The 24,643-nt window shown below is 36.0% G+C and overlaps 1 protein-coding gene across 4 annotated transcripts in view; it reads right to left on the bottom strand.

The window, feature by feature from the left end:
• Positions 1-477: 477 nt before the first annotated feature.
• The window catches only part of ATR (ATR serine/threonine kinase), a 128,765-nt gene continuing 104,599 nt past the window's right edge, over positions 478-24,643 (bottom strand). For all 4 annotated transcript variants that reach the window (XM_007502105.3, XM_056808650.1, XM_016425253.2 and 1 more), the window contains 6 exons: positions 23,881-24,031; positions 23,001-23,157; positions 22,753-22,906; positions 20,096-20,247; positions 3,446-3,551; positions 478-1,016 (listed from right to left, as the gene is read on the bottom strand). In XM_007502105.3, the coding sequence (XP_007502167.1) occupies positions 843-1,016; positions 3,446-3,551; positions 20,096-20,247; positions 22,753-22,906; positions 23,001-23,157; positions 23,881-24,031 (894 nt within the window). In that variant the 3' untranslated portion in view covers positions 478-842. The remainder of the gene's footprint in view (positions 1,017-3,445; positions 3,552-20,095; positions 20,248-22,752; positions 22,907-23,000; positions 23,158-23,880; positions 24,032-24,643) is intronic.

The raw sequence follows: 24,643 nt of genomic DNA, 5'->3' as shown, positions 1-24,643 counted from the left end.
GTGGTGGTGTCTATAGGATATTCAGGGGGGCTTGGTACCTGTAGTGTGAAGACTGGCTGAGCCCTTTTCAGGGTTGCTCATCTGCCTTTTGAATAACTCTCAATTTAATTCTCACCTTTGGCTCCAAGGAGCTATGGCACACACAATGGCCACATCCTGATAAAACCATCAGCAGACAACCTAAACCAGATTGAGGGTAATCAACAGGTCTCTAACCTATCAGTGACTAGGAGATGTCTCTCCTTAGTGTGTGCTGCCACCCACAATCATCCTGATTTTTGTCCTGCCACTGGACAAAATGACCTTGGATGAGTGAGGCTGATGTCTTTGCACAACTCTCATTTAAATTCACTCCAGAGTCAAGACATCACCATATCACTGGTCCTTTTTGAAAATGAAGGATGACAAACAACAACAATCCAATGGTGGCAGAATAATAATAGTTCTTCTAAATGAATATGACAGTCTGAAAAACAGTTGAGATATATCCATTGTATTAAAGCCAACTTTAGACTCAAAATAGTATTATTACAGAATCATTCTTCAGATATTTTTCCATGAGTCAGTCTCTACATCCACCCACAAAACATACACATATATATCTCAGGATATTATGTATGTGATTATAATACATATTTTTCTAAGGAAATTTTACATCTGAATATATATATATATGTACTTTATTTTTGTAATCTATTAACAACAGAAATATTTCCTGGGAAGAAAGTACAGCAATTGTTCTAGAACAGTAATAAATGAATGTAGCAATCTGGAAATGAATCATTGTAATAACAGAAACTTTGGAGTCAAAAGAGAAGGTATTAACTTGTAATAGTTCCATTTCACAAATATGGAGTCCAACCAAGGTACATCTGACACAACAAGTTTTCATCAGTTGCTTCTTGAATGAGGTAGTGCACATGTCCTTCAATAGATAGAGGTAGCCCTGTTACTCTGTTCCTAGCTTTGATTACACCTTGTAGTCGCTGCTCAATGTCAAGAACATGAGTCTTGGCCTAAAAATGAGAAAACAGAAAGTGTTAAATGAACAAAAATATCTTCATATTCAGGCATGGATGCCAATGTTTCTGAAATCCTCAAATTCAATGTTCCAGCTTCTTTAACTTTTTATGGTCATATTAAAGACCATTAGCACTTTTGCTAAAATGTAGAAGGAAAAGGGAAAAAGAGATAAAATATATTTCAGAAGTTATAAGTTTGGGCATGAATTCCAATTCAGTCAATAAACATTTATTAAGCACTTGGTTGCTTACTTCTGGTTGCCAAGATGTCAGAGTAAGAAACATTTATAGTCTGTCAACTATTCTACAAATGACAGCAGAAGCAGAACTCGACTCCTGACCCAGCTGAACTGAACAGCTGCAAATCTCCCTACAGCAGGCCAACCTGGCCACTTCTGCTACAAGAGTATTCAATCTGGGACTGAGATGGCTGAGCTGACCCCAGGCAAACTACAAGCATGAGACAGTATTCAGTTCACCCTAGGAATGGAGCTAAGCTTCAGTATATAGATGAAATTAAAAAAAAAAACAACAAACCCTCTAATGAGATTGATGTTAGAAAAATAGTTTAAAAAAATGACCAAAATGCAATAAATACTGCCCTGACATTCTTGAATAAGAGGGGGAAAGAGAAATTGAAAGAATCTACCTATCACCTCCTGAAAGAAATCCCAAATTTTAAAATAATAGAATAGAAATAGAATAGAAAGCCACCCAGGTGCTCCCAAAATTAGATTAAACAAAAACAAAAACCTGAAATACAATGAAGCCAATTTAAGTGAACGGTGATATAGTGAGGGATGGCTATATTTGACAAACTCAGAGATCCAGGGTTATGGAAGGAGAATCATTAAGTGACAAAAAATGCTGGGAAAATGAAAACAGTATGGCAGAAATTAGGCATTAACCAACATCTCAAAATGGATACATGACCTAGAAATAAAGGGTGATACACCATAAATAAATTAGGTGAACACAAAATAATTTACCTGTCAGAAATGGATACAGGAAGAATTTAGGTCAAAACAAGACATAGAAAACATTACAAGATGTAAAATATATAACTTTGACTACATTAAAGTTGTTGCACAAACAAAATCAACGCAATCAAGATTAAAAGGCAAACAATAAACTGGGAAAAAATATTTATAGCAAGAGTCTCTTGACAAAGGCTTCGTTTCTCAAACACAAAGAGAACAGTCAAACTTTTAAGAATAAAAAGCATTTCCCAACTGACAAATGGTCAAAGGATATGAAAAGGTAATTCTTAGATGATGAAATTAAAATACTCATTAGTTATAGGAAAAAATGCTTCAAATCACAATTAGAAAAATGCAAATTAAAACAACTTTGAGGTACTATCTCACCCATCAAAGCAGCTATTATGATAGTAAAGGAAAATGATAAAATGTTGGAAAGGATGTGGAAAAATTAGGAAACTTATAAATATAATGTTGGTGGAGCTGTGAATTTATACAATCATTCTGGAGAGCAATCTGGAACCATTCCCAAGGGTTCCATGTATGCAAAACTGCATACTGTTTGACCAAGCAATACCACTACTAGGTCTCTGTATTCCAAAGAAATTCCTATACAAAAATATTTCTAGCAGCTCTTTTTGTGGTAGCAAAGAACTAGAAACTGAAAGGATGTCCATTGTAGCATCCCAAGCATATTCACATCTATGAAATATAAATGACTGTATGATTAATGTGTCTGCAAGCATAAGGTTATACCAATGAGGCTTGTGAGTGTAACCTTGAATATGCTTGGGATGCTACATCCATCAATCAGAGAAATAGTTGAATAAGTTGTGGTATATGAATGTAATGGAATACTGTATAATAATCAATTGCGAATGACTTAACTATTATCAATAAGGGAAGGATCCAGGACAACTTCAAAGGATTCAAGAAGAAAAAAGAAATCAATGTCCATAGAAGAGACAGTTTGAATGCAGATTGAAGCATTTTCATTTTATTTCCCCCCATGAATTTTTCTCTAGTGTAAGTTAACATGTCTTTTTTCACCATATGACAAACATGGAAATATATATTGTATAACAACCTATATCATAATAGCAGCCTTGTGACTTTTAGACTAGCACTTTTGATAAATATAAGTTTAAAAGTCCTTATTATTAGTGATTATTGAAGCCTATATGGAACGTAGTCTGGCATAGTGGAGAGAATATGGAACTAAGAGTTAGAGAAGCTGAGTTTAAGTATTTTTTTTCACCTGTGTTACCTGGAAGAATTCAGATAACAGGCAAAAAAAAAATCTTTATTAGTAGAGGGTATAATTCATTTCTTATCTCATAGGACTGTGAGGATCAAATAAGGTCAGGCCACAAAAGTGTTTTGTAAAGTATAATGGGTTTTGGCATACAACAGATTAATATCAACAAGATATCTTCTACTAACCTTTTCATTGACAACTTCCCCTGTTTCATTCAATGGTGCTTTTGAACTCCCTTTTACTGGTTTACTCCACTCCACAAGTGGATCATGAATAAAAGTCTTTAAGACACTAAAAACAAAAACAAATATTCTTAGCAGCATAGACAAAATAGAAATTCTATCAATTACAAAGACATAGTAGTAGGAACAATATTAGAGATTTCTACTCATGGTGAATAACAGTTGCCAATTATAACATCAGTACAAGTAGATACACTTTATCTTTCCAGTAAAAAACTATGATTTTTTTTTTCTAAGAAAGGAAAAATGGAGAAACCTAGAATGTCCAATAGAACAAAGATCAGAGAGGTAAAACAATTGAGAAGCCTTTTAGGTCAAAATTAGAGTAAAAGGTTCCAGCAAACCCCAGGAACTTCTTTTCTTCCTTGTCAAAAAGTAGGATTCCCATATGGGAAAATCTGGAGCCTAAGGGACTGCCCTCCCTAGTCCAGAATGACATTTCAGAAAGGGCCTCACTTCACTCCCTTTTCATCTTCCCACCAGAACCCTTTTACTTCCCATCCCCTGCTTTCCAGTTTTCCTTTATTGTCTCAGTAGGATGGAAGCTACTTGAAAGCAGGAAGTCTCATTAACTTATGTTTGTAACCCCAATGATTAACACAAGTACCTGATAGATAATAAACCCTTTATAAAGGCTCTATTTTATCAATAATTTGAAACCATTTTTTTAGAAAGCCAAATAAAGCAAAAGATCAACAACAATGAGAAAAAAAGAATTCTCATAAGTTATTTGTAATGAGGGAAAAAAATAGCAAAGGGTCACCCTATTTCTCCTACCCTCTACCCTGAGCTATGAGTTAAAGGCAAGCTGAGGGTATAAGACTCCATAGTGAAAGCCAGGAGCTTCATATGGCAGCTATCAGATCCCCTGAGATTGAAGATTACCACCTTGTAGACTCAATGAGGTTGTGACTCCAGCAAATATAAAGGCCAGAGAAGTTTGTAAGTAATAGTAGATGGGGTAGTCTTTTGTAAGCTGGCTTTAATGGACTATCTTGCTTGATGCTGATTCAATCAGAATTCTACAACTGCCAAAGGGAGAAAATTCAGAAGTTAAGATTCTATTGAAAGCAATGGAGGAAAGGAAGAAGAAAAAAACATTTTTTTAGAGAGATAAGGAAATGAACAAGCATAGGGAAAACTACTAATATAATGAAGGAATACTACTATTCTTTCAGAGACTCCCACAATAATCCTGCCACCACCTCAAGTGGAAAGAAAAAATAATATAAAATATTATTTTGTAAAATAAATTTTATTTAAATGTGACAAAAAAATTTGCCTACATCAGCATTGAAGAGTGTTTGGAAGCCCTCATGAGAAATGAAAAAAAGACAGAGACATGAAATCAGAGTTTCCACTAAAAAGGAGAATAAACAACTTAGAATAGAAACTAAAATGCTTTAACCACATCAGTGACCTAGAAAAAGAATGGAGGAAACTAAAGTCAAAATTCAAAGTGATACAAGAAATAAATACTCAAGCCAAAACAAAAGATAGAAAACAAACCTGGAACATTTGAGGCATGCCATGAAAAACAAGGGATCTGGGAAATAAGGCATGGAAAAAATAAGAATCATTAAATTCTCAGAAAAGAATGATGAACCAAAAAACCCAGATAACATATTTTGAGAATTCAGAAAATAATTACACTGCTTTCTAGAATCAGAGGGCAAGATGAAAAAAATAGAATCCAAACATCACCTTCCATAGAAACTTTGAATTCTATACAACCTGTCATGTGTTTGTAACTCTGCAAGGCTTCTAGGTCAAAGAAAAAAAAAGTTGCAAGATAACAGGAGAAGACAGTAAGAAATGGCAATCACAGGACTACACATCTAATAAGAGAAATAAAAAGATCGGAATGATATTTCAAAAGGAACAGGAAAAAGGCCTATCTTTAGGGATTCTTTAACTTACCAAGCTGAATGTTATCCTATAGGAAACAGATTTTTTTTTTAAAAAAACCCTTACCTTCTGTCTTGGAGCCAATACCAAGGCAGAAGAGTGGTAAGGGCTAGGCAATGGGGGTGAAGTGACTTGCCCAGGGTCACACAGCTGGGAAATGTTTGAGGCTAGATTTGAACCTAGGACCTCCTATCTCTAGGCCTGGCTCTCAATCCACTGAGCTACCCAGTTGCTCTCAGGAAATAGATTTTTAACAAGTTTTATACTTTTTTTCAAACTTGCTTGCTCTGAAAACCAGAGCTGGATTGTCACTGAAAGCAACTGTAGTAGATAAATGAATAAAAAAATAAGGAATCTAGGACAACTTAGAAATGCTTATATCCTAAATGAAGACACGTCTGTTTCTTGAATCCCACTATCTCTAGGGACCAATGGGGGCACAATGGGAACAAGTTCAGGGATTAAGAATTCAAAAAAGAAACTAGGAAAGGAGTACAAAAGAGGAAGGAGCAATTTACTAACTCATATCTGGGGTGGTACAAGGAAAGACTGACTATTCAGATATGGCAGTGGGGATCAGGGACTGGGAATTTTATAAACTTCATTTTTAACTGGGGCAAAGAAAGGATAGGGCTGGGCTAGAGAAGAGTTAAGGGATTGAAACACATTAACAGACTAATGGGTTAGGACAGGAAAAGGGAGGATATGGGGCATCAGAGGAACTGGAGAAGGAGCAGTCATAATCAAAACAAAATACAATTATGGAAGGTTAATTAAAGGGGAAGAGGGTAGGTCTAAATCTCTGATAATACATACAACACATATCTAAGCCAATATCATTGCTCCCCCCACTTTTCTTTTTAAACTCTTTGAAGTGGGAAGGATGGGGTTAGGTGGCAAGAAAGGAAAGGAAAGAACCAAACTGAATGATCAGAAATGTGATCATTGTTACAGCTTGCCCATAAAACAGGAGGGTAGGCAGAACAGATTCAAAAGCAAAACTCAACAGGCTGTAGTTTAAAAGTGTTAATACCAGGGGCGGAGTCAAGATGGCAGTTTAGCAAGCAGCAAAAGTTCAGACCTCATGGAAGACCCTTCCTTACCGATACAGACTGAATGCTCCTAGGGCACCGAAATTCAATCTGAACAACAGGACAGAAGTGGGGAACTCTCCTTCTGGACTTAAATCAAAAGGAACGCCCCCCCCCAAAAGCCGGAATCCGAGAATACTCAGGGCTAAGGGGAAGGCAGAGCGAAGGTCCCAGGACCCCTCCCCCACAACCCAGAGGGCTGAGCCCCCAGTAGCAGTGGGAACCTCTGAGCAGGCAAAGGTGCTGGTTTACAGGGTCTACGTTGTGAGCAGCTGGGCGCCTGGCTCGGAGCATCCAGCTTGGACAGCGGGGAGGAAGCCAGGGAGAAACAGGTGGTGGCTGGGTCCCTCCATCAGGCTCCACTCTCACCCTTGCTTCAGGGCACATCCAGACCAATCCAGTTAAATCTAATCCCATCAGAACTCCTCAGAGTTTAGGGAGGCAGGCAAAGGCACTTGCTGACATCAGGGAAGCAGCTGGAGAGAACTAGAGAGAGCCTGGGCGCCCCGCCTTCCAGGAGTCTTCAGAGCCTCAGTGCTTCATACCACATTCAGCCCAACCCAATTGAACTCAATCCAATCAAAAGCCTCCAGAGGACAGGGAAGCTAACATTCCTCCCCTAGAGACTGTACCAAGAGATCTGACAAAGCTCCAAGAGGGGATACTGACAACCCCCAAACCAAAACAAAATGAGAGGAGCAAGAGCACAGCCAAATATGGGGAGCAAAGAAGGGATAAACTTGAGCAAACAACAGAAAAAGAAGAAAGAAATTACAATAGACAGCTTCTGCACAGGTAATGAGCAAAGCGCGAATGAAACAGAGGGGAAGGACCCAGCAAAGGAAAAATCAGAAATCCCAGCGAATTGGATACAGGCTTTGGAAGAACTCAAAATGCAATTCAAAACACAATTAAGAGAGGCTGAAGACAATTGGGAAAAGAACTTAAAAACTAAGATAAGTCATCTGGAAATAGAAAATAGTGTCTTGAAAGCCAAAATCAACCAGCTGGAAAATGAGGCAAAGGAGATGAAAGATTTGCAGATGAAAGATGAGGTGAAGAAGATGAAAGATGACCTCCAAAGAAAATCCGACCAAAAGGAAAAGGACGACCAAAAAACTAAGGATGAAATCCAGTCTTTAAGAACCAGAATACAACAACTTGAAACGAGCGACCTCACAAGGCAGCAAGACACTATAAAACAAAACCAAAAGAATGAAAAAAATTGAGGAAAATATGAAGCATCTCATTCACAAAACAGAGGATTTAGAAAATCGTACAAGGAGAGACAATTTAAGAATTATTGGCCTACCAGAAGACCATGACAAAAGAAAAAGCCTGGACATTATATTACAGGAAATTATTAAAGAAAACTGCCCCGAAATCCTTGAACAAGAGGGAAAAGTGGAGATTGATAGAATCCACAGATCACCTCCTGTACTTAATCCCCAACTGACAACACCCAGGAATGTTATAGCCAAATTCAAGAACTATCAGACCAAAGAAAAGATATTACAAGCTGCCAAGAAGAAGTCATTCAGATACCAAGGAACCACAGTGAGGATAACTCAGGATCCGGCTGCATCCACACTGAAAAAAAGAAAGGCATGGAATACGATATTCTGGAAAGCAAGGGAACTAGGTCTACAACCAAGAATCAACTACCCAGCAAAACTGACTATATTCTTACAGGGGAAAGTCTGGTCATTCAACAAAATAGAAGAATTTCAAGAATTCGCAAAGAAAAGACCCGACCTGAACAGAAAATTTGATGTCCAAGCACAGAACTCAAGAGAATCATCAAAAGGTAATTAAAAAAGAGGGAAAAAAGAAAAACAAAAAAAAATTTTTTAAGAGACTCAATAAGTTAAAATGATATGTATCCCTATAAGAAAAGAGGTCATTGGTAACTCTTAAAAACTGTTGTTATTAGCTGGGAATCAAAAAGAAGTATACTTAGAGGGAACAGCAACAAACTGTATAGGATGAAAAGACAAGACATACATAGGTATATAGATATATGCATGCAAAAATACATATGCATGAGTATGCATATATATATATATAACTATAACTATATAACTAGAGCTTAAAAATAGGTTAATATTAAAAGAAATGGGAAAAGAAACAAATGGGGGTAAATTTATATGTCATAAAGAAGCTCATGGTGGGAGGGGGGAGATCATCAATACAATGGAAGGGTAAAGAGGTCAGAGACAGGAAATACTCAACTTTTACGAGCTTTGAAAGTGACTCAAAGAGGGAAAAACAATCCAATCCATTGGGGGCAGAGAATAGATTTGCACCCTATAGGGGAGTAAAAGGGTAACAAACGGTCTGGTGGGGAGGGACGCAGTACAAGAGAGGGAGGGAGTGGGGGGGGGGCGTTAATTTTAGAAAGACTACAGGGAAAATAAGGAAGAAGAAAAGGCAGGAACAGGAGCAGATATCAAAATGCTGGGAAATACACAGCTAGAAATCATAACTCTGAATGTGAATTGTAAAAAATAGACTCGAATACAGGACTACAATCCCCACGAGCCTTTGCTCCACTTCCCCAGAATGCCTTGTAATCTCACCTGGGCCAAGATCGAGAAGGTATTTAAGCTGATTCAAAGGCTTTTGAGAGGTCTCTTGGCTTTTTTTGGACTTCCGTTTTGGAGCAGGAGCGTCTCTTGAGTGATGTGAGGTTATTTTGTCTAGGCCTCTGGCCTAGGCACATGTTTCTTACTTGTATATTCCTTAATCTTTAACCTTTAATAAACCTCTAAAAAATATAATACTTCTTGCAGAGAGAAACTAATTTCTACCTGCCTCAGATGCCTTAGTCTCCCCATATTCCCTAAATTTTAATCTTTACAGTATGGAATGAACTCACCCATAAAACGCAAGAGAATAGCAGAGTGGATTAGAGTCCAAAACCCTACCATATGCTGTCTACAAGAAACACATATGAGAAAGGTAGATACACATAGGGTGAAAGTAAGAGGGTGGAGCCAAATCTATTGGGCATCAACTAACGAAAAGAAGGCAGGAGTCGCAATCATGATATCTGACAAAGCCAAAGTAAAAATAAATCTAGTTAAAAGAGATAGGGAAGGTAATTACATCCTGATAAAAGGCAGTATAGACAGTGAGGTAATATCTGTACTCAACATGTATGCACCAAATGGCATAGCATCCAAATTTCTAAAGGAGAAACTAGAGGAACTCAAGGACAAAATAGATAGAAAAACTATACTAGTGGGAGATCTGAACCTTCCTCTATCTGAACTAGATAATCAAACAAAAAAATAAATAAGAAAGAGGTAAGAGAAGTGAATGAACTCTTAGAAAAATTAGAGTTAGTAGACATGTGGAGAAAAATAAATAGTGACAAAAAGGAATATACCTTCTTTTCTGAAGCACATGGTACATTCACAAAAATTGACCATGTATTAGGGCATAAAAACATTGCAACAAGTGCAAAAGAGAAGAAATAATAAATGCAACGAAAATAATAATTAGTAAGGGAACATGGAGAGGTAAATCGAAAATTAATTGGAAATTAAACAATACAATTCTCCAAAACCAATTAGTTAAAGAACAAATCATAGAAACAATTAATAACTTCATTGAAGAAAATGACAATGATGAGGCATCCTTTCAAAACCTATGGGACGCAGCCAAAGCAGTACTCAGGGGGAAATTTATATCCTTGAGTTCATATATTAACAAATTAAGAAGGGCAGAGGTTGATGAATTGGGCATGCAAATTAAAAAATTAGAAAGTGAACAAATTAAAAATCCTCAGATAAAGACTAAATTAGAAATCCTAAAACTCAAAGGAGAAATTAATAAAATTGGAAGTCAAAGAACTATTGATTTAATAAATAAGACTAGAAGCTACTACTTTGAAAAAAACAAATAAAATAGACAAAGTACTAGTCAGTCTAATTAAAAAAAGGCAAGAAATAAACCAAATTGACAGTATCCAAGATGAAAAAGGAGACCTTACCTCTAATGAAGAGGAAATTAAGGCAATCATTAAAAACTACTATGCCCAATTATATGGCAATCTAGATGATATGGATGAATACTTACAAAAATATAAATTGCCTAGACTAAAAGAGGAAGAAATAAATTACCTTAACAACCCCATTTCAGAAAAAGAAATTGAACAAGCTATCAAAGAACTCCCTAAGAAAAAATCCCCAGGTCCAGATGGATTCACAAATGAATTCTATCAAACATTCAAAGAACAACTAATCCCAATATTAAGCAAACTATTTGACAGAATAGGCCAAGAAGGAGTTCTACCAAATTCCTTCTACGACACAAACATGGTACTGATCCCAAAGCCAGGCAGGTCAAAAACAGAGAAAGAAAACTATAGACCAATCTCCCTAATGAATATAGATGCAAAAATTCTAAATAGGATACTAGCAAAAAGACTCCAGCAAGTCATCACAAGGGTCATCCACTATGACCAGGCAGGATTCATACCCAGGAATGCAAGGATGGTTCAATATTAGGAAAACCATCCACATAATTGACCATATTAACAAGCAAACTGACAAAAATCACATGATTATCTCAATAGATGCAGAAAAAGCCTTTGATAAAATACAACACCCATCCCTATTGAAAACAATAAGGGCCTTTCCTAAAAATAATAAACAGTATATATCTAAAACCATCAGCAAACATCATCTGCAATGGGGATAAACTAGAAGCCTTTCCAATAAGATCAGGAGTAAAACAAGGATGCCCATTATCACCTCTATTATTTAACATTGTACTAGAAACACTAGCAGTGGCAATTAGAGAAGAAAAAGAAATTGAAGGTATTAAAATTGGCAATGAGGAGACCAGGCTATCACTCTTTGCAGATGATAGGTTTACTTAAGGAATCTTAGAGAATCAACCAAAAAGTTACTCGAAATAATCAACAACTTTAGCAAAGTTGTAGGATACAAAATAAACCCGCATAAGTCATCAATATTTCTATATATCTCTAACCCATTTCAGCAGCAAGAATTAGGGAGTGAAATACCATTCAAAATCACCCTAGACAATATAAAATACTTAGGAATCTATCTGCTGAGACAAACACAGGAACTATATGAACACAACTACAAAACACTTTCTACACAGCTAAAACCAGATCTAAACAATTGGAAAAACATTGATTGCTCATGGGTGGGACGAGCTAACATAATAAAAATGACAATCCTACCCAAATTAATTTACTTATTTAGTGCCATACCCATTGAACTACCAAAAAACTTCTTTACTGAATTAGAAAAAACCATAACTAAGTTCATTTGGAAGAACAAAAGAACAAGGATATCCAGGGAAATCATGAAAAAACATGCAAAGGAAGGAGGGCTTGCAGTCCCAGATCTCAAACTCTACTATAAAGCAGTGGTTATCAAAACAATTTGGTACTGGCTAAGAGACAGAAAGGAGGATCAGTGGAATAGACTTGGCGTAAATGATCTCAGCAAGACAGCTTATGACAAACCCAAAGACCCCAGCTTTTGGGACAAAAATCCATTATTTGATAAAAACTGCTGGGAAAATTGGAAGACAGTGTGGGAGAGATTAGGTTTGGATCAACACCTCACACCCTACACCAAGATAAATTCAGAATGGGTGAATGACTTGAACATAAAGAAGGAAACTATAAGTAAATTAGGTGAACACAGAATAGTATACCTGTTAGACCTTTGGGAAGGGAAAGATTTTTAAAACCAAGCAAGACTTAGAGTCACAAAATGTAAAATAAATAATTTTGACTACATCAAATTAAAAAGTTTTTGTACAAACAAAACCAATGTAACTAAAATCAGAAGGGTAGCAACAAATTGGGAAACAATCTTAATAAAATCAAAACAACTCTGAGGTATCACCTCATACCTAGCAGATTGGCTATCATGATAGCAAAGGAAAGTAATGAATGCTGGAGGGGATGTGGCAAAGTAGGGACACTAATTCATTGCTGGTGGAGTTGTGAATTAATCCAACCATTCTGGAGGGCAATATGGAACTATGCCCAAAGGGCGATAAAAGACTGTCTGCCCTTTGATCTAGCCATAGCACTGCTGGTTTTGTACCCCAAAGAGATAATAAGGAAAAAGACTTGTACAAGAATATTCATAGCTGTGCTCTTTGTGGTGGCCAAAAATTGGAAAATATGGGGATGCCCTTCAATTGGGGAATGGCTGAACAAATTGTGGTATCTGTTGGTGATGGAATACTATTGTGCTCAAAGGAATAATAAAGTGGAGGAATTCCATGGAGACTGGAACAACCTTCAGGAAGTGAAGCAGAGCAAAAGGAGCAGAACCAGGAAAACATTGTACACAGAGACTGATACATTGTGGTACAATCAAAGGTAATGAACTTCTCCATTAGTGGCGGTGTAATGTCCCTGAACAATCTGCAGGGATCTAAAAAACACTATCCACAAGCAGAAGATAAACTGTGGGAGTAAAAAACACCAATGAAAAGCAACTGCTTGACTACAGGGGTGGAGGGGATATGACTGAGGAGAGACTCTAAATGAACACTCTAATGCAAATACCAACAACAGGGAAATGGGTTTGAATCAAGAACACATGTGATACCCAGTGGAATTGCTCGTCGGCTGTGGGAGAGGTGGTGGGAGGGGAGGAGGGAAGAAAAGAAAATGATCTTTGTTTCCAATGAATAATGTTTGGAAATGACCAAATAAAAATAAATAAATAAAATAAAATAATAAATAAATAAATAAAAAGAGATAAACTAGTTTCTCTCTACCCTTTGAGCCCTGAAATTCTGTGAAAAAGGTAGTAGTGTACTATTGTCTCACTCTTATTGTACTTTACAAATCAAAGGTACTTAATAGGTTCTGTTCCTACTCTTTAAATCATTTGTGGTCACTTGAGATTTTATTAGACATGTAACATGCAAATTATAATTTAAAACTGCTTTGTGATTCAGGAGAATTGTGAACCATGAAGGAAAACCTTTCAGTATATGAAATTAGATTTTTTTTTAAACTACATTTCCCCCTCTCCATATCACCTGGTACAGAACCTTTTCAGCTTAATATTCTATGAGTAGAGAGACTGAATAAATGTAAGAAAATTATTTCAATGTTGACTTAATTCATATTAACAAAACAGGAGCCACAAAAATATGAATAGCTAACTTTTATGAAGAACATTGAAATTTGCAAAGTATTTTATATATATGTAATATGTATATACATATATATACTTTCTCATTTGATAAAACAGTGGGGTAAGTGCTAATATTATCCACATTTCACTGATAAGAAAATGGGTTTCAAAGAAGTTAAGTGACTTGCTTAGTTCCGCACATCTAGGTAAGTGTCAAAGGCTCCCAGTACAGGGTCCTCCTGATCCCAAGTCTAGTACTCTTTCAATTATACCACAAAGGCTCCCAATGAATAATTAATGAGAAATCATATTCCTGATGAGATATTTTTCCTAAGTATGACAATGACATGATGTCAGTTTTGTGCAGGTTTTCCCAAGGTCAAAGGGTTTTTTTTTTTAGCATAATCTATTCCTAGAACTGCATTTTTTTTCTGGCATGGCAACTGAAGGATACTTTCTACCAAATTGTGAAAGGGTTCTGTGCTTCATCAATGGGAAGAATGCCCACTCCAAGGAAATCACGAATCCTTGAAGAATTCAAGTATCATAAAAAAAATGTGAAGCAGCATATCATAAAGGAAGGCACACTGGATGAGAGGAAAAACATTTGCCTTTGAATTCCCTGGCACTAAGAGGATATTTTAAGTTATCTAGCACAGTTCTAAACCAAAATGTATACATATAATAATATACACATAAGTATATATGTATATGCATACACACACACACACACAGACACACATATGTTTGTGGCTAGGGGAAAGAGAAGAGATGGATTTCATTCCTTTACCTCTTAGCTCTGAAGGAGGAACTTTCATTTTTTTTTCTGTCAAGAACCAGTCCTTTGTGCCATTTTTCAACCATCTCCACACCATGCCACTGTAGGTATATCACATTCCAATTCTCCTTTATGTACTATCTTAGAGGAGGGCAAGAACTATCTAACTATCTAGGTTTTTTATCTGTATCCCCAGGGCTTAGCACAGTCCTGGCACATAGTAAATGTTCTAATTTTCTATCTTTTCTCTCTCTCTCTCTCTGAGGCATTCTATTCCACTCTTAGACAGTTTTATTGTTAGGAAACATTTCCTCACACAGAGTCCTCTGAAGTTTCCACTCATTGTTTTTAATTCTGACCTTTAAAATGAAATAATTTTCAACTGTCTATTTGGCTTTATGTTTGGGGGTTTTAGTTTTATAAGATTACTCACAAAAATGAACAATATGGAAATGTTTCCCATGATAGTACATGTATAACCCAGATGGAATTGCCTGCCTAAAGGAGAAGGGGAGGGAAGGAGGGAGATAATTTGATCACTTAACTTAGGAAAACTTGTGTGGAGATTTATTATGTGTATTGGTAATAAAAATTAAAGTTAAAATGACCTGAAAAAAAAAAGTGTTAATACCAGTTTCCATAGTCTCTACTTAAGAGATTCTACATATTATAGCATCTTTAACAGGCAAGGGAAAGCTGGAATAACAATGGAATTGTCATTCTGGAGAGGGATTTGTCATAGCTAAAGAGAGACTAGGGAAGCTACAGACGAAAGGATACAAAGAACCCAGGGAGCACTATGTTAACTCATGTTGCAAACAAGCATTATAAAGAGAACTTGGATATTGGCTGCTATTCTGACGGTGCTAAATGGCAGGATCATTTTTCTTGAATAAAAAGTCAGCAGAGTTGAAGGTAACTTTTTGGCAGAAAGCTTTCTCAAAGCTGATACATTGTAAATATTAATTTGTCTTTGTTTTCTTGCTTGATATACTGTTAATAAATATTAGCACTAGTTACCTTGACTTTATTTAAACCTAAAGTAGAAGAGCATTTGATACAGAGGTTAGCAAACAGTATGGAAAAAATGTTTCCTTCAGTTTCCTAAATAAATGATATGTAATAAAGTACAATGATGGATAAGAGGTAATTAATGAGAAAGCAGTTTTAATTTTAGTAGTTAATAAGGAAACAGCAAAGCATAACCTTAAAAGCCATGGAATCTGGGATAAAAAGGATTATCAGGAGAACGAGCTAGTAAAGAGAAGATCACTTATCTGGTTGTACACAAAAACGGTTTCCATTAAAAGCATGCTACATAAGAAATAAACTTATAGGTAAATGAAAAGTTGGACCGTGGACAAGCACAATTCCAGAGTCCTCTGATGATCTCAATGTGCAAAATGAGATACATGCCCAGGAAGAGCCAACATGTAGATTTGTTTTTCTTGGTTATGCTTATTTGTAGCAAAGGAGGGTTGCTTGTTTTTTAAATTATAGGAGTTGAAGGTTGAGAAGCATTAGTGATGGTGATGTCAAATAAAGGACAAAAGAAAGAAAGATCATTTAAAAAACACAGAAGCATTCAGAAGAGAAATACAAGATATGCGGGTCAGCTAGCTTTGAAAATAACAAGTTCAATTTATTGTACATAAAAAAAAAGAAAAATAAGTCTCTTAATAGATTTATGATCATATGAAGCCCTTTTCCTGTTCTTTCTAGAAGGAGATATTTATTAGCATTTATTATGTTCAGATTATTAAAAAGAAAAATTGGAAAACTGTTATGTTCAAAAGCATCCTAGATAATGAAATTATTTTCATTTTATCTTCAGTATAATATATATGCACCAAATGGCAGAAATTCTAAATACTTAAAGGAAATGCCAATCCAACTAAAGAAACTCCAATGAAGCAATCACTGTTGAGTACTTCAACATGCCTCTTGTCAAACTTAGAAAAAAACTGTCAGGCATGTAAGCGTGCTTACAATCTCTGTTATGACTGGTGGATCACTTGAATTTGGGAATTCTTAGCTGAAGTAGGCTAAACTTACTGAAGGTTTAGTACTAAGACTGAGTCTAGCACAATGGAATAGGTACTATCAGGTTGGTGAGGTAACCCCCGTCCCAGATGAGAAACATCAGCTCTATGCTCCCATGAGTGGTGGTCACACTTTCAATCTAAGTGAAAGAACCTAGTCTAATGACAACAAAATAAAATCTAATAAAAATGAATAAAATAATTACTTGAACAGCCTGTTTAAAATAAAGAAACACATTTACTTGTATTTCAGAATTATACAGCTCTTTTCTCAAAGTTGACCATGCTCAAGAGCATAAAAAATCATATACAAATGCAGAAATGCAACAATATTAAATATCATTTATGGATAATAATAATAAAATTATAATCAATAAAAATATGGAGAAAATTCAAACTTGCTGAATGGGTCAAAGAAAAAAATCATAAAAATTACATATAAATGATTACATTAAGAAGCAATCACAAAGAATGGGTTATGGTGTGAGGAAAAGCAAAGAGGAAGATAAGCTGAAGACTCTGTAGGAACCATCATTTTTGTCTTCATCACTATTGCCTAATGTACAAAATCTAGAGTTCAACAACAGCAGGTGCTAATTAGTTACAGAATTAAATGTAAATAGAAGCAGCTTGATGGTACAGTGGTTAGAGTGCTGGGCCTGGAATCAGGAAGACTTGAGGTCAAATCCAGCCTTAATCATGAACTAGTGTTATCCTGGGCAAGTCATTCAACTCTGTTGAGTTTCCTCACATCAAATGAGCTGGAGAAGGAAATGACAAACCACTCTGGCACCTCTGCCAAGAAAACCCCATATAGGATCATGAAAAGTTAGACATGACTGAAATGACTGAACAACCACTACCTCTCACTTTAGAGATAAGGAAACTGGGCCACGAAGAGGTTAATTGTTCAGTGATACACTCAACTCATAGCAGACTGAAGAGAAATCCAAGTCTCTTTATTCCCAGTCTCAATTTTTTCTACCATATTGTTTGGCCAATTTCCTTTAAATCCCAATGGAAAATGTGTCTTAATTTAGAGGGTTAGTGAGAAGCTTTGCTCCTTCCTCATGGAAACACTGAATTCCTGTGACTATAAAGTCAACATTTTATTCATTTATATATACATTTTATAGATGAACTTTGATTAACAATTTTTTTTTCTGTTTCAGGTGTGGGAATCCTGTCATAAAGTCCAGAGATCCTGAAGAAACTCAAACAAATCTGACACACTCCTTGAAAGTGGCCAAAATATTGATTTTAAAGAGTTAAGAGATATGCTACAGCCAAAATAGTTTTCCTCACAATCTATATTTTTACCAGCCTCTCACCTCCCTAATCACTCTGTTCACTTTCCTTTAAGTATCCTTCTCAACTCTTCTTCACTACTCAAATCTGATTTATTCTCCAAAATCCCATTCACATCCCATTTTCCTAAAGCTTTCTATGGATATCTTTTCCTTAAGGATATAAGGATTATATGTACCAGTTCTCTTGATGGAAGGCTGTCAGAATTGGATCTAAGGGCTATGGCAGTTGGAAGAATTGTGGTGGTTAGCATTAAGATTTCATAATGTGGCTACTTGAGATTCTTCACCAAATTTCAGATTGCTAATAATATGTATGATTATAGTGACCACAAATAAAAAAATCCAATATCCATAATTATAAGATGACAATTAACAGAGAAAGGTCAGGAGAAGCAAAGGATAGAAGAAAAAGCAAAGACAAGAGACTAGAAGGTAAAGAATTGAAGAGGTATTAAAGCAGTTGAGGATTTTACCCATTATTAAATTATTATTATTTAAACCCTTATGTTTTGCATTGGAATCTATACCAAATATTGGTTCTAAGGCAGAAGAATGGTAAGGGATAAACAGTTGGGGTTAAATAACTTGCCCAGGGTCACACAGCTAGGAAGAACGAGGCCACATCTGAATCCCTCAGGACCTCCTATCTCTAGGTCTGGCTCTTTAACCACTGAATCACCTAGCTGCCCTCAAATTATTATTAATCTTAATAACATGGCAATCCTTGGGCAAACTATGCAAACAACATATTCTGTCATCTTCAGGAAAAATTTCTCCTTAGTAATTAAAAGTTCCTTCTTAAAGCTTTTTTCAGATGATATTTTTTTTCATATTCTACACTCACCTGACAAATTATTAATACATAAAATTACGTTCTTTAAAATCAAACTAAACCAAATCTAATAAATGCTTGGTACTTATCATGAGCCCACAGGGTCATTATTATTATCCATCATTTGAAATAATATACTTTATTTTTAAAAACTCATAGCAATTCTTGTCATTATATATAATAGACAAATGGTTACCTTTTAATGGAAAATTTTTAACATTAAAAGAAGTAATTAAGATAAAAAAAGCATTTAATTGAAAAATGGAAAGCAAATCAAAGTTCTTTCTGTGGTGGCAAAGAGCTAGGAACTAAAGAGATGCTCCTCAATTGGGAAATCATTGCTCAAATTTAAGCCTATGAATTCAAGGGAATTATTGTGCTGTAAGAAATGATAAAGGAGAAAGTTTCAGAGAAACCTGGGAACACTTGCATGAACTGATTTAGAGAGAAGTAACAGAATCAGAACAGTTTATACACTAACAACATTGTAAAGATTAATTTTGAATGACTTAAGAACTCTGATTAATGCAATGATCACCATGATTCCAGAGGACTCAAGATGAAGTGTTGTTTCCTGACAGAAGTGATGGACTGAGGTTACACAGCAAAACATAATTTTTTTACATAGCCAATGCAGGAATTGCTTGGCTTGACTATGCCTGTTTGTTACAAGGTTTGCTTTTCTTTTCTTTTCAAGAGGGGCTGGTGAGCAAGAGGGAGAAAAATTATTTTCAGCAACTGAAAAAATTTAATAAAAAAAAAAAGAAAGAAAACCAGCCCTCCTTAGAAGGATTTCCTTTGATAAAGTAAGTAATGCTCAATAAGTACCTCATATACATTGGCTGATTTCATCATCAGGAAAAAATTTTTAATGAATGTTTTGTTTGACATGCCCTGAGCACATGATGTGTTTCTCCCTCCCATTATATTTCCAACAACACGATAGTATATTTAGAGTTTGTCTAAAATTCAGGAAAGCTCTGCCTAGAGAATGTTATTTCAGATTTGAATTTTATTGTTACTTTTTGTATAATTTGTCAGTTATGAATTAATTTAGGTCTTCTATAAGGCAAGTGATATGAAAAGTTATATTTAAAACCCCTAAATTTGGAAGTCTTAAATGATGGAAATTTAAGGATTAGGTTTCCTCTCTCATTCCTGGATTCTGTTTTAAATGCCAATGCCATGCAGTACCTAGATTATTTTCAGAATAGCAACAGCTTTGAAATTTCTGTCAAAGTAGCAATTTCTATGACTTTAAGCCTTTACTGCTTATAGTTGAGATGCAAAAAACTGCTATTACTGAATATGCCAGTTTTGAAAGAAATTAAGAGATAAGAATAGTGCCATTTCATTATATATATGTACATTCTGCACAAGGCCACAAAAGGAAGGACTCTCTCCTCCAGCTAATTTACTATATGGCTGCCCAAGAGGAAAGAGCCACTTAACTTCATTCTTTACCAGTGCAAGATGCTTGTTACCTCATTAAAGGTTCTCTCTGGTCACGCATCAGTCTCATTGTTACTTCACATGCTCTTCGAAAAAGACCTTCTGTTCCCATTGGACCCATTCCATTGACCATGTTATGAGTGAGGCGAAAAGGAACAATCTCTGGAACTTCAAAAGTTTCTCCCTTAATGAGTATAATTTAAAGAGACATAAACTTAGGGTTGTATCTTACTTATGCATGTAATTTATCATCTGCTTTATTTAAATGGAACAGTATCAACATAACATCTAGATAATTTATCCTAACATGTTAGAAATTAACAGACCAAAAAAGATCCTTTATAAAATGTAGCCTTTGGAAATCAATTTTGTAAACATGCTAGAGAACCCTTATAATGATACTCACAGGACCCATTTTATACAACTAGCTAAAGAGGCAAAACTGGCCTCAGAAGTGACTTTTGGTACTTCCATAACAAAGTGTCTTTGTTTGGACCTAAATTGCAGTAACATATCCAAATCCACTTCATAATAAATGTAATTATATAAAAACTCCCACCCCCCCACTCCCCAAAAAGAATGTTAACTTTATAACTGGAAGAACTGAGGATCTAATTGTTTATATTCCTTGGACAGCAAATAAAACTTGCCAACTTGCCTTATACTGCCCCAGGTGAACATTTTTTTCTCCTCACATCTCACAAAATTAGAAATCAGAAACTATTAAGTCCAATCTATACTTGGTCAAAAGCCCTCTACAATACATCCAATAAATTGTCATCTATACTAGGAATATTAAACAGGCAGCCTGCCCACCATACTCTTCAGTGTGGCCCAAACTAGATTAAAATGTAATTGGGAAATATTTAACAAAATAAGTAAATTCACTTAAAAAAACTTATTATATAAAGCTATTACACACAACATTTAAAAAATATATAAAATGATATATAAAAACATTATATAAATGTGTGGTTTTTGTACTCAATATATGATCAACAGGGATTCTAATATACAATTTAATGATCTGTTTCTACTTGGTTTTCACATGTGAGTCTAGATGTTACTTGAAGACTAACTGTAAAAAGCAAACCACTTCCTCTTAAGGTAGCCCATTCCACCTTTGAAAAGCTATGTTAAGGGGCAGCTAGGTAGCAAAGTGGACAGAGCATCAGGCCTAGAGTAGGAAGCACTTGGGTTTAAGTCCAGCCTTAGACATTTTCAAGCTGTGTGACCCTGGACATGTCACCTAACCCCAATTGCCTAGCCCTTGTGGGTCTTCTGTCTTAGAATTGATGCTAAGACAGAAGGTAAGGATTGGGGGGGGGGGGGGGAGGGGAGGAGAAGAAAGAAAAATTGTTAGAAAGTTTTTCCAATATTAAACCTAATGATTTGTTTATTTGTAATTTCCACCCCCTGTACCAAGTTCTGCTCTTTGTAGTCAAACCAAACAAACCTTAATCCCTTTACTGAGTGATCACTTTCAGAAATAACTGAAGATAGCTTTCATCCCTGTCCCAAGTTCTTCTCTACAGTGAATACCTCCCTAACTCCTTCAACTGGTCTTCACATGGCTTGATATGAAGAGCCTACCTAAACTACCCTCTACCTTGCGCCTCTCATCTTCTCCTTTTATCCTTTCTTCCACTGATTTTCTATTTGTTCCCTTTTCTCTTGTTCTGGCAAACTGTCACCAACTAACAATAGGTCTGGTACCATTCTTGGTTTTCTTGGTAGTTGCTGGAAGTACTCTCTGGGCCCAAGGAGAAACTGGATAATTAAGATAGCATGTTATAGTGTAAAAAGATGACTATTTTAGTTTTAATACCAACTTTTGTCCACTGAATCTTCTTCTTTTTTTTTTAAACCCTTACCTTCCTTCTTGGAGTCAATACTGTGTATTGGCTCCAAGGCAGAAGCGTGGTAAGGGCTAGGCAATGGGGGTCAAGTGACTTTCCCAGGGTCACCCAGCTGGGAAGTGTCTGAGGCCAGATTTGAACCTAGGACCTCCCGTCTCTAGGCCTGGCTCTCAATCCACTGTGCTACCCAGATGTCCCCCCACTGAATCTTCTAACTGTGAAATGGGCATGATAGAGGTAGCTGTGGCTCAGAAGTTAAGAGAAATGGGCCTCGAGTCAGGAAGGCCTGAATGTAAATCCATTCTCAGACACTTCCTAGCTCTGTGACCATGGACAAATCACTTAACCTCTGATTGTTTGATGACAGGATCCACCGGAGAAGGGAATAGCAAACCACTTCAGTATCCTTGCCAAGAAAACCCTCTGGATAGGGGTCCATGAAGTCAACAGAGAGTTGAACAAAACTGAATGACTGAACAAACAAAAAAAATGAGCACAATCCTGCCCCTTCTAGCTACATAGGTTTATTGTAGAGAAAGCACTATAAACAAAGTGCTCTAGTGATTGTGAGCTATGGTAGAGGTAGTAGTATGCCTGACTTGTCAGTTTGCTTTTCCATCAGTAGTACTAAGCTCTCTTACCAAAAGGGACTTTGAAATTCTCCAACCCCAAATACTAACCATTAGGAAAGAAATTAACTATGACAGTCAAGAAATTCCATGTTAATACCTGTATTTATGTCTGCTACTGATGGACTAGATGTCAAGGGCCAATTCTAGAAACAGTCGGGGAAAACCTTTAAAATGACTAAAGTAAGTCATGACATTTACCTTATTAAAAAGACAGTTGAAATCCACATGTATACATTCACCAGTCAAAGAATCAAAAAGAATGTTTTCGCCATGACGATCTCCAAGACCCAGTATATAGCCAACCATAGACATTACTGCTGTAGAACGGCAATAGGCTGATCGGCTACTATACCTGTATGGGGAAAAAAAAAAACATGATGAATTTGGTTGCCATCAATGCCATTAATGAACCAAAAACATCTGGCTAAAACAAGGAAACAACTGACCAGGAAGTTGGATCTGGGAATGTTCTCAGAAACCACTCATGGAAAACAGAAGGGTGTCTTGGCAGCAAGAATTCTCGGAACACTTTCAGTTTTTCAGACAAAGCTGCTGTCTTGGGCAGCATGCACTGGCGAAGCTCTTTTCCTGTCATGTACACTCCTATAAGGGAACAATTTTTGATAAGTAATGTTGAACAACTGTGAAGAGGGGTTGAATTTTCTAATTAAAATGTGAAATAAAAATATATCAACACTAAAACAAGCAAAAGACAAACAGTAAAAAATTAGAATAAAAGGAAAAAGTTACAATTATAAGCTAAAAAAGTGCTATTTAATGCAACCAAATAAATACAAAATTGTATCTTCATTTACTAATTACCCCAAGTCTAATCCCTGAACTATGAAAGTCAACTTCAATGGAAAATGGAATAGCAACCTCTTGTGGTTATCACTATGTGATCAAAAGTAGTGGACCCACTTTGCTGAAGAATAGCTTTGAAGAATCCATTCCAGTTCAGGCATAGTACCATAAGCCAAAAGGTGGGCGCTCATGCAAATCACAGAGGAAATTTTGTCATTTGACAGATAGGAACAATTTCCTAAATCCAAAGCTGTTCCAATCAATAACTAAAACACCAAATGTAACTCCAGTATGGAATGGGTCCTTATGGGATACTAACCTATTCTAGAACCTCTGAAATGGTCTCGGGTTCAAGAGCATGTGATATGGGAATATTGTATAATTCAATATGAATTTCACTAATTTTACTTCAGGATGTGAGATATGCAGAACAACCCAGTACAAGCAATAAAAATGCACTTCAATGTGTCAGTTGAAATGATATGCCTATATTACAAATTAGCAAAGAATATATTTCAGTACCTTTTTCCTTATACAGTTTTGTCAGAATAAGTCTCAAGCCAGCAGTATTGTTAACCCATTCAATGATGCCGCATTCATCATTTAGGGGAATAACTGCATATGTTCGGATATGAAGTTCTCTTCTACGCGACTCTGCATCTTTTCTTAAGCACTATTTTTTTTTCAAAATAGCAAAGAAACAATTTAAACATAGCTATAAATTTCAAGATATTTCAACATAGGGAACAGTTATTCTTTTCTTAATAGAAGTAGTACATGTTACCTAAAAATCCCTTCAAAATAGTAGGGAATAAAATGAACAATTGTGCTTCTTTTTATGCCTACTTTATTTCTTAGTATTATACCAATACAGAAATGTTTAATTCTTAGGAATAAAAACTGTCATATAATTCTTGTATGCATAAAAAACTAATAAAAAACGGAAGGCGACAAAGTCTCTGACACCAATAACTGACCACCTTTATCTTTGGTATTTATACTATACTTCTACTACTTAAATAGTCTAGACCAGTGATGGTGAACCTTTTTAGGGATGAAGTGCCGGGCCCTACCCCCATCCCACCTCCAAGAGTGCCATGCCCCTCCCCAACTTTCCCTCACAGGAGAGGCAGGAAGAGCTCCCATTGCATTGCTGGGCAGAGGGGCAGGTGAAGTGAGGAATGTCTTCAGTGAATGTAGAGAGTGTAAGAGTTAAAATTTAGGGGGGAAACTGGGGCAGGTAGAAATTAGTTTCTCTCTGCAAGGAGTATTATATTTTTATTAT

This window comes from Monodelphis domestica, chromosome 8 (assembly GCF_027887165.1).
Source record: "Monodelphis domestica isolate mMonDom1 chromosome 8, mMonDom1.pri, whole genome shotgun sequence".
Classification (NCBI taxonomy): domain Eukaryota; kingdom Metazoa; phylum Chordata; class Mammalia; order Didelphimorphia; family Didelphidae; genus Monodelphis; species Monodelphis domestica.
Note: the sequence above shows the minus strand (reverse complement) of the source record. Positions and strands in the feature narration are given on the sequence as shown.